The sequence below is a fragment of the Nymphaea colorata genome, chromosome 9 (assembly GCF_008831285.2).
Source record: "Nymphaea colorata isolate Beijing-Zhang1983 chromosome 9, ASM883128v2, whole genome shotgun sequence".
Taxonomy (NCBI): domain Eukaryota; kingdom Viridiplantae; phylum Streptophyta; class Magnoliopsida; order Nymphaeales; family Nymphaeaceae; genus Nymphaea; species Nymphaea colorata.
Window position 1 is genome coordinate 14,871,147 of NC_045146.1, and position 11,077 is coordinate 14,882,223.

The following is an 11,077-nucleotide window of genomic DNA, read 5'->3' on the forward strand; positions in this document are numbered from 1 at the left end:
AATCTTGTTTGGTACATGGCAAAGATCAAGCGCGAGATAATTGGACAAGTTGATGTGGCGTGGGAATATGGGCTAGGCAAGGCGTCCCGCCGGAGCCGGTGGCCGGAGGGGCAGCCGTCGTCGGCCGGGGAGCTGCGGGAAGGACAAAGTCCGGTCAAGGGGTAGTCCGGTCCGGTGAGGAGTAGTGGGGACATCCTTGTCATTGTTCCTGAAGCAGTCACGCACCCTCTCATACCAAATTTCAAAGGATACGGTGGCATTCCATAAAAATCCCAATACTATTTAATGCTCACAGCTGGGCCTTCTTTTCCCAGCCCCCAAGCCCACTGCCCTGCTGCCACAAAAGTTTCGAATTGCGCCGCGAAATCACCAGAAAACCACTCCTCCCACGATCCTTCGATTCAAAGCAAACGAGTCCTTTGTTTTTTTGCATTTCCTTTGTTCAGAAGGATAGGCCGTAGAGGACGCTCTGTTTGCTGAATAATTAAAAGCGGAAGCTCTCTGGCAATCCATTTTTTGTCGCTTTAATAAAGATTACTTGGTTAACAGTCGAAGCTCTCGTAAGGAATGTTCTGTTGCTGAACTGATCGAGTTACTGAATCGTAGCGCATTGAACTCCATGGTTACTAAAAGGAAGCAAGCTGAGAATCGACGAGCGATGGCGTTCTGGTGCTCGTGAGGGAGGAGAGGGGGTGGTTGGGGAAAAGAAGGATTTTTCAAAGTTTTTGAAGTGTGCAGAGGGGACAGATGTGGGGAGCAGCCGCAGCAGCAGACATTGATAAAGGCAATCAGAAACCCTGGGCTGGGGCTCTGTGAGAGAGTGAAGAGAGAGGAGAGAGAAGTTTGGCCATCCCGTTCTTTTCCCTCCATCGCCTCACACATGCCGAGCCACACGCTTCAAATACCTTGACACTCCCTCTTTCTCTCTCTCTCTCTCTCTCCTCCCTCTTTCTAAACCAGCGACAGAAGTATCACTCAGACTCTCCCCCTCTCTCTCTCTTTCCTTCTCTCTCTCTCTGTCTCTCTCTCACTTGCTCTTGGTCGCCATGCCGACTAGAGCTCAGAGCCCCGCTTGGCTGTGTTCCCTCCTCGCCGAGAAGTTCTTCACGCCCTGTTTACTTCACGAGCTCGCCAAGAAGAATGAGAAGAACATCTTTTGCCTCGACTGCGTCGCTGCCATCTGCCCCCATTGCCTCTCCCTGCACCGTTCCCACCGTCTCCTCCAGGTTCTTGTTCCAAATTCCCTGCCCTCACCCCCTCCAGCTTCAGAATTCTCCCTCTTGGTTCTTCTTCTGCTGACAATTTTCTGGTTTGGAACGGTCAGGTGCGTAGGTACGTCTACCACGATGTTATCCGGCTGGAGGATCTCGAGAAGCTGATTGACTGCGCCTTCGTTCAGGTGGGTGCTTCCCCAGGAGACGAGACTTTTCATTTTCTGCCTCCCCTTTAGATTTTCCTCTGACCGGCGGTTTGTCTATGAAGCAGGCGTATACCACCAACAGTGCAAAAGTGGTGTTCTTGAACCAGAGGCCCCAATCCCGGCCATTCAAAGGCTCGGGGAGCATCTGCAACACATGCAAGAGAAGTCTCCAGGAACCGTACCACTTTTGCTCCCTCGCCTGTAAGGTAAAGAAAGACTCAAATTTTTGTCGGAATTGCGTTTCGAGAGTACTACAGCTCAAGAGAAGATGTTTCCCGACGTGGTTTTCCGGCGGCGGTTTTATGTGGAGCTTGTGTGTGCAGGTAGAGTACTTGGTGCGTTGCGAGGGGTCCATATCGAGGTACCTATACGACTGCGCGTACCTGCCGCTCTCGGACCTCGGCTGCGGCCACCAGGAGGGTGGTCTGAGGGAGATGGACGACGGCCAGATGACGCCGAGCTCCATACTCGACGGCGAGATCTCGCTCCGCACGTCGTCGTCGTCGGGGTCGAGCGGTAACAACGGCGGGACGGCCGGGGGAGCGACGATGATCTGTACGGCGACGACGGAATTCGTGAGGAGGAAGCGACGGTCCGGCGGCAATTCTTCGCATTCCCGAATTGCCCCCGCCCCGCCATCCGTTTCCTCCGCCTTGCCCGCTTCCAGCCGGAGGAAAGGCGTTCCCCAGCGGAGCCCATTTTTCTGAGGTTATCCCGGAAATTCTCAGGAAAAAGGGGGAAAGATGGGAAGTGGTGAAAGACAGTGAGCTAGCCGATTTCGGCTGGCAGTTTTTTTTTGCGTTTCTTTTCCTTTTCTTTGGATGCCGACCTCAACTCGGAATGGTTTTCCTGGGAAAGCAAACGGGGGTTTCATGTAAATTAGCCACTCATCAAGCTTATTTCCTTCATTCTATTTACTCTTTTTTTTTTTTCTCTCCAACCCCGCCCCCTTTCTCGCCCAATTACTGAATTGTCCCTCCCTCTCTGCCCAATCTCATTCTCATCACCTTGGGAAATTTTCTGCGATCCCCATAAGATCTTGACTGATCTCCACAACTACAGTTATGCCAATGCCACACTCCTTTCCTTTTACTAACGGCTCTTTCACCCAAGCATTGAAATGGCAAACGCGGAGTTAATGCGCTCTCCGGAAATTACGACGCTGTCGCTTGCACTAACCGAGATGGGCGAGGGAGGTAAGGGAAGCTGGTTGGTGAGGGCGATTTCGTCATCGCAAAAAAAAACAATTGGAGGCCCTGCACCTCCAGCCTCCTGGGGTCGCCTGCGGCCGTACCAGGGGCAATAAAACGGGCAAAAAGCGGGGTTTCGTGGCCATTTTAGTCATTTCAGCCTGTCATTCCTCGAACATAGTCGCCGATGTCTGAAAAGCAAGATTCTTCGTAATAATGTGTGAAATCTTTGCGCTTTACGTCCCTCGCCGCGAATCGTCGCCGGAGATCGGCCGTCGTCATCCTATCCGGCCGGTGCTTCACTCAAGATCCTTGCAATTATACAACTTTGAACACAGTTTCAAATCTAAAAACCCTCGTTTGTATAAGCGTCAATTTCACAAGAGGACTTGCTATATTTGTCAACTTGGTGACAGTCACATGTTTGTCCTTGCCAGATGAAGTGGAGCCCTTAAAAGCTCAACACCAAAACATTTATAGCTATACAAAATTTTCCAAACTATATGTTGGAGCACATAACATAAATAATGAGTTAATCCTTTTTATCCATTTTTAATAGATGATTTATGGCATGTGAATTTATTGCAATAAATGAACGATGGTTGGGAAACGTAGACATTTTGCTTTTCTTTTGGGGCAAGTTGCGATCGCATGGCATGGAGGTTCGAGAATTCGGGGCTCCATGAATAAAGCCAATTCTAAACCGATTCACACTGGATTTGGGTAGTCTGATCCAGGTCAACCAGCCTTACCCGTCATCGGATAACTATAGATCCCCAAGCCGTGGAAGTCTGAGCTAAACCGTCTGGATTTGGATCGCCATCTGAACCATATTCATTTCATGACTCTGCAAGTATTAGTAATTTCACTATAAACTTTCCTAAAAGATCTATGGATCCAAATCTGGGTCTCCCTAAGCAGGTTTAATGTCAACAACTTGATCCGGGCCGATGTTCGCGTAGGATCGACTTGTTATTGATTAAAATTGATCGTGAATGGCCTTTGCGGAAGCAAACCCAGATCCAACTCATCCAAGATGGCATGATTATGTGTTTCACTTAGATTTAGTTGGGTTTTGGACCAGATTCACGAAAGGAGGACAAATGATTTGGATCGGCCTCCTGGCCTAAACCCAAAAACTTCTTCAATCCGTAAAGATTTGGATCCAATCAAATTCTCCCACTGGGCAAGCACCTTAATTTTCCGTTTTATTAATGAAGGACAGGTGAACGCCACTCTAGAATTCAAAGTCCCTCATTTTTTTTCTTTCACTTGTGTTTTTCTTGTGGTTGAATCATGTTGGCCGTTTGTAGACATGGTGACGGCTTTTTCTACTTTTCCCTCCTTTGTTTTCTTGTGGGAAATTTGACCGGCGCGAGACATTTGTGTTGGAATTATGGCGACAAATTATCTCGGTTTTAACTAATTAAGCAATCCCAGCTTTTCTCCTCTATACGGAACCACTAATATCCCCTTTCCTTGCCTGTGTTTGTCACGATAATGATATTGACGAACGAAAAACTTTTCAGTGAACCATAAATCTCTGACTCCTTTAGGTGGTGATGGTACTCAGGCATTTAAACAGGTTTACCATCAAACAACATGTTGGTAGTTGGGAGCAGTGTTTTTAAAGCAAGGAGCAATGAGCTGAGTTGAATTAAATCCGTGAGAAATCAATTAGATTCACTGGTCGATGCAGGGATGGCACATGTGATATATTATATTTTAATTTATTAGTTTTCAATATTTATTTAATATATTTTCAGAGGTATATTAAAAAGTAAGTGATATAGCGAATTGGGTGGATTGGCTATATTGGCATCGCCATCGATTCGATTACATTCGAGGGACTCATTTGCAGCTCACAATGGGCACAAATAGGGATGTCAATGGATCAGATTCGAGTCAGATGTATCTTAGTATTTCTCGGATACGAACACGTATATTCAATTCACAATTCGAATTCATTCTAATTTCGAGTTCCATTTCCACAATCAAATCTAAATTCGACTTTTGTTTTGGCATCCGAATCCATATCTGACTTTTAAATGCACAACTGATTCCAAACTGCATGACGATATACTAAGAAGAAACATTCAAAATGGGTGGATATTTAGTAAACTGTTTTCTGAGCAATTTTTATCACCTGGGGTGCCACCACTTTCAAATGATCAAGCAAGTTTTCAACAAAGGACATTGCCTTTTCCCTAATCATCCAAAGCTGAGAGTGACATCCTTGGCTTCTAATAGTAGGTAGGGCGCTCTCTCTCATTGTAAGACAACAAATTAAGCTTCGATAAGACATATAACGAATCATGCATGTGTTTCACCTGAAACAATAATCCCAAACAAGCTGTTTCTGGACAATCCATCTGTAATCAAAATCACCTCCAAAACCAATGGAAAAAAGGGCCACATTAGACATCAAACTTCTCAATTCACTCCTGAACTGAATTTCGGGAGCAAAACACTGAAGTAAACAACTATCATATGATATTTTATTTGCCAAATGTCAACATCATTTAATTCCAAATAAGAGCAACACCCGTGATACCTCGTTCCAATAAGTTCTGATAATTAACCTGCAATTACTGTGTTTATAACGTTGTTCCTCAAATGAAAAGATGGTGATTGGTAGCAATTTTGCACGCTACTGTTGAAGCTGAGAAAATGGAACGTCGCGTTTAATTGCTAATGCAGATTCCATCAAAACTAGAGCTTCTTGTATTGTTGATCGAAAGCCCTACGCTATTATGATCATTGGAGCATGGCTGGGAAAAGTTTTTCTGGGTCTACTTTATTAGTGGTGTTTATATGCGGCAAAGATAATTAGTCGGACTTATCCTGCAGGGCCGGCTTTTCCTCTGGATTTGAGGCCGTAATCGTTAGGAGCAGGTAACATTTTTTCTGATGGATTTTCACCTGCCTCGCCGAGTTGTCCCTCAAAGAAGAAAGCAACGCCGAGTATTTCACGCCATTCAAGTTTGACAAAGGCAGCACATGACCGAGTGCACTTTAATTTACAAAGGCAATCAGAACAGTTGATAACATCCAGAAGCTACCATGCATATAAAGCCAAGAGCTAAATAGCGACTCACAAGCAGTCTACACATTCAAACTTCAAGTGCAACGACATTTCCGTTATTCTTACTTACAGTTGTTTTGTTTTGTTAAAAGTGTTAGGCATGTCTCCTGTTCGATTCTTATAAATTTTATTTTCCTATAACTTTGAGAGTGAATAATGGCTCTAGTTATCTAAAGTCATCCAGCCGTATAATCAATACCGTTCATTTGAAATATATGGATAGTTGAGAGAAACAAAAAGAAAAAAAATATGTGAACTAATAAATGTTTATCGTTTTTTTATCTTTGTTTTTTCTTAACTATTCATCGTGATAAATCAAACGGCCTTGGTTGATTATATGGTTGGGTAACTATAAAAAAAAATTGGAATCACTCTTTTTTCTTCTTAGAATTGACCAATCATGTGGTGGAAAAAAAAAGACTGTAAAGAAGGGAGAAGACAGAAGAGAGAGAGAGAGAGAACAAGTGAAGGAAAAAAATGGGTGGTTGTGAAAACAAGTCTCACTGATTTTTTTTTTTTTTTTGGTACGTGTGTATGTATACATAAACTGAATGTAATTTGCAAGAGGACTCAATCTCAAAAACGTTTATAATGTCCGGAACCCGAACCCCCCCCCCCCCCAACAAAGTGTTAACCGAAAAGGTAAAGTTGTCTTTTTCTTTAAATGAAATTTCTCAAAACAAAAACTGTCTCAATTTTTTCAAATTATAATTTCTTGCTACTCATTTGATTAAATTAATTGACAGGTGATACTCGTGGAGTTTATATTCTCGACGTCTGTATCCAAATTATATATACACATACATAAATTCAAGTAAACTTGTCGGACCTAATTTCCTTAAGGATGAGATGCAATGTTAATAATATGTTGAAATATGGTCTTTCTTCTAAGAATTGGAGTGCCTGGAGCAGAACAAAACAAAGAGAATAAGTGAAGATGAATAAAGAAAAGTATCTAAGAATATTAAATTACAGATATTTGGTTGGCCGGACCTTCCAGTAGCAACTTGTTTCACGGTCCCGTTGTTGCGTCCCAAGCGACAGAACCATTAGCTGCTCACCATAATCGCCGGCTTTGGTCGTCTTGTATTCTTGCAAGCGTTTTCAACCATTCCACTCACCAAGCCGACCCCACCTCCTGTCTGGCACTGGCACTGGCACTGGCAGCACCCCCAACCCACTTGAATGGAAAAACAAATCCCTGTTCCTTTTTTTTCCCGGTACGACCCGAATCGGTTTCAGCAAGAGAAGAACCGGTCAAGCTCCGACAGGACCGGATCGTGAGGGTAAAAACGTCACTCACGGACCATGCGGGACCATGTGAACGCGCATGGGGTCACGTGTTCGCGCTGTTCGCAGGAGCGTACGACGTCCCTGTCATTGGAAATTACGGGAAACCGTCCGTGTTTCTCCTGAACGACGATCGTGTCCCATCCCCCGTTTTAGAACGTAATCAGGACTGGATGTCCACATCCGATGGCATTTTTCTTTCGTGTTACTTAAAATCCATATCCCGAAAGCACAACTCGGAACGTTTTGTCCACCGTTCAAACATTTTATTTGTCCTTTTTTTGCCGGATATATATAACAAAGGGAGACGTAAAACTTTCTGAATCTAATAATAAATAAACGAAGAAAACAGGATAATTGACAAGTGGCACCATCGCCATGATATCTGGACCGGTTCAATTCGAACCGGGCGGCTTGTCATGGCGTGAATCGTATTGATCACTGATTTCAGAATTCTGCCTGCCCTTATTGCTCACTAAACTGTGCAAGTTTCCAGTAAACGAAAAGGTGCAGGAAGGAAAACAATGAAATTTGAAGAATAATGCCGACGCGACAAGCAAACAGAAGGGGAGGAGCAGATTCTCAGAAAAAGGAGAGAGGCCATTGGATATTCATAACCATGGTTAAAGCTTAAAATACGTCGGAGAAGTCGGTGAAAAGAAAGAGAGAAAGAAAGAAAAGGAAGGAAGGAAGGTTCAAATCACAGCACAGTGATGGCGCTATACTCCCCGTATCAGAAAAGGAAGACGACCCTCGCCAGGTTGCCACGGACGGGGAAGGGTAAATCCAAAGGGCTCTACACTTATTACCCATCCGGCGCTTTACCTTGTTAAGTAACAAACAGGAAGCGACCTGACTTCCCCACCACCAATGGAGAGTACCTGCCTACAAAGGGAAGCGCTAGGCTCCCTACATGCCGTGCCGCCTCCCTCTTTTCTGCAGTGAAAACGGCCTGTCGACTTGAAGCAGGGGCACGGCGGTGCTAACGAACACTGACCGGAAAAGGGCGGGCCCCCACCTCCCGTTCGGTAAGGCATCTGGCAGCAGGCGTCAGCGGTACTCTGAGCCACAGGGCCATTGGCCGTCGGCCGGCCTGCCGGAGAGAGGCCAGAGTACGCGCCCACAGCTGTAGCCTGTAGTGACCGGGGTACGTTGGTGGGTGCCCCCCACCTGCGGCAGCAATAATGACGCGCCAGTCTCGGACGACCAGTCAAACCCCATTTCCGTCCTCCCTCGAGGAAAAGCGACTGCGGAGCAGCTGCTGCTGCTGCTGCCTGCGACGCGCTGCAGAGCCTGCAGAGCGTCGGAAACGGAGATAGAGGAAGGTCTAAAAAAAAAATAAAAAAAAAGAAAGGGTGGGGAAAATGAAAATCTCCTTTGGGCCCACCAGCGATGGGCTTGGGCTGGCACCCACCGCCCGGCCAAAATATGACCTGCTGCGGGGCCCGCCGGCCTCCTCCTGGGTGGGCCCGGCGCTGGCCCGCGCGAAGCCGCGCGGGCCCCGCCCCCAGATCTCGCGGCATCTCCGCTCTTTGTTTCCCGCTCCCGAAAGGCCCACCACCAACCCCCCTTCATTCCCTCAAACCCTATGCGTCCAGGGAAAGCAAATTTTTTGCCTTTCCCTTTTCATCTTTTTCTCATTAAATAAAGCTTTCAAAAGGAGATGAAGGAACTTGCAGAGCAGGGGCTCGCCCACCACGTCATGGGCGGCCCCTGGGGAGCGCTGCCCCTCCCATGCGCGGTCACAAGGCCCGCCCCTCCTCCCGCCCTTTCTTTATCCGGCACCTGTCGTGTCGCCGCCGGTCGTAGGCTCTGCGCCACTGCATGGAGGGTGCTCGCAGAATGGAGACCGAAGAATCGAGCAGTCGGCTTCATCTTGAACGGGGAGTTGTGGCTTGACATCGTCATCATCGTTACTGCGTTGTGCCCACAGGGAGGCCGTCATGTCCATAGGCTGTTGGCTCCTCTGCGCGTCTTTCCATGCAAAGTCCCCCCCCACCCTACTTTTTTGCTCTCTGCTTCCAATGAGTGCACTTTTTGAGCCTGGGTTCGGCGGATATTGGTGGCGGGAGCCCATGAATCATATGTTTAAGTATAAGCAGCTGAAAGTTAAGGATATAAATGGCTACGTACACTTGCTCTAATGAAAGACGGAAGCCGCTACCTACACCTTGAACGGCTTAAGTAGAAGAGTTCTCCACAAAAATGGAAACCTCCAGCCTACATTATGGGCCACATTGCAAACCACATGCGTCTTCTATCCTTTTTCCAACTTCAGGGTGAAAAGAAGTGTTCAACTATGATTAATGTTATATTGTAACTACAGTGAAAGGTCATTGCTATTGGTTGTTTCTCGAAGAAGACGCCTGTTACCCAATAATGTTGGAGAGTAACTCCTTAAAACTTATACTTTTGAAATAGCTTCAAAAAGCATATTGTATGAATGCAACTCTCACAATGTATACATGCATTATGGAAGGCCTTGAAATGAAAAGTCATTCAGGGTTATGGAATCTCAAGTACACAAGAGGAAGCATGATATTATGCTGGTTCTTATAATGCAGTAGATATCAAAATATAACTATGAACTTTAGGTTTGAGCATTCAGACAAAATCATCTTTCCAAAGCGAAATATTTAGGACAATTATCATTTTATTGCATTTTCATGGGTTTTTCGATCAAAGGTAGGTTGACGGCTGTTTTTAACCTTTAGGTCTAATAACCGGTATATCGCAATGCCGTCCGTCATACAAAGACCTTGTGAAGTAACCAACTATTTTAAAATTAAAGACAAAAACCTCCACTCCTTACAAATTAGCGATGGACAGACACCGGTACCCACTCCCAAAGAGTGACAAATTTCTAGGTGGTCAAGTAATCTGAAGTTTAGTTTAGGAAATCACCTACCATTCTCATACCAAGGATCCTAAACTGCAACTCTGAAGTTCAGGTACTAGCTAACATCATCTTCTTCATAACTCCCAGAATGACATATACTAGTTTCCAGATCCCTGCAGTTACCTGAGTACACTTCCAAACGGGAGAGGATTTCACATCCACATACAAATTACACGATCTCCCATACCGACGCTTCCCACCACCGAGATGGTTCGACCAGAAAGCTGCCGGTTCTACACACTCCCGCCCTCAAACAACGAGGCAATTACCAACTCCACATACACCCGAGTGCAATTACAAAGAGGAGAAATACTTTCGGTTCAAATATATAAACTTCAGAACCGTCAAGCAGAGACCAAATGCATAAATTACTGTCAACCACGTCAAGATGAAGCTTTTCAAGGGAAACCAATACTTGGTTAGCTGATTAATGGATTCCGGGGGAGGCCTAAGGAAGTCCATGTTTTTATAGAGAAAAAGGAAAGCCAATTGGGAATTCACCATCTGCAACCTGTGATATAACCCATGAATATAAACCTGAAATAAAGCGCACCTAGAACAAATTTTACATGCTGAGACCACACTACGTAGGTAGCATGTGACCAGAGTTGTTTGAAGCTACTAAGCAAATGATCAGCAATTGAACGCGTTTAATTGGATAGTAAAACCTTTCAATTGAACGAGGTCTAAGTTCAAGATAAAAAATGGTCATGCCGCGGGGCTGCAGAACGAAGGCTTCCCTGCTTGCTCATTATAGCTGAAACCAAAGACCGTACCAGCCATCAACTAAATAAGACGGGGGCAAACATGCGCTTCTTAGTTCAAAACCATTATGACAAAACGCACCATTCATTTGAAAAACAGATCCGGCTTAGAATCTAAAACTATCGCCATGGTTGTCCCCTTTACAGTTTACACAAGCCGACATCGTAGCGTACAACCCAAGGCTGAGGAGGTAGCCGCACAAGATTTTATCACTTTTCCAAGAGAGTTTCATGCCTAAATTTTTCTTGGTATGTGCCCAAAAAATGACATTTTTCTTAGTATCTGCCGAAAAAATGACAATTACCATTCCCTTGTCTTGGTCAAAGAACGAAAAAATTCACCAAGTGGGACAAAGATTCAACAAACACACCTACTTATCACTTTACAGTGAACGACGTGAATACATATTTGTCTAGAGAATCTCAAAC

General features: G+C 45.3%; 1 protein-coding gene across 1 annotated transcript; it reads left to right on the forward strand.

Moving 5' to 3' along the window:
- Window positions 1–471: 471 nt before the first annotated feature.
- LOC116261055 (protein RGF1 INDUCIBLE TRANSCRIPTION FACTOR 1-like) lies at window positions 472–2,333 on the forward strand. The gene is made up of 4 exons (XM_031639654.2): window positions 472–1,226; window positions 1,325–1,399; window positions 1,486–1,626; window positions 1,744–2,333. The coding sequence occupies exons 1-4, from the start codon at window positions 1,047–1,049 to the stop codon at window positions 2,125–2,127; spliced, it is 780 nt and encodes a 259-aa protein (XP_031495514.1). The 5' UTR covers window positions 472–1,046; the 3' UTR covers window positions 2,128–2,333.
- The last annotated feature ends 8,744 nt before the right edge of the window (window positions 2,334–11,077 follow it).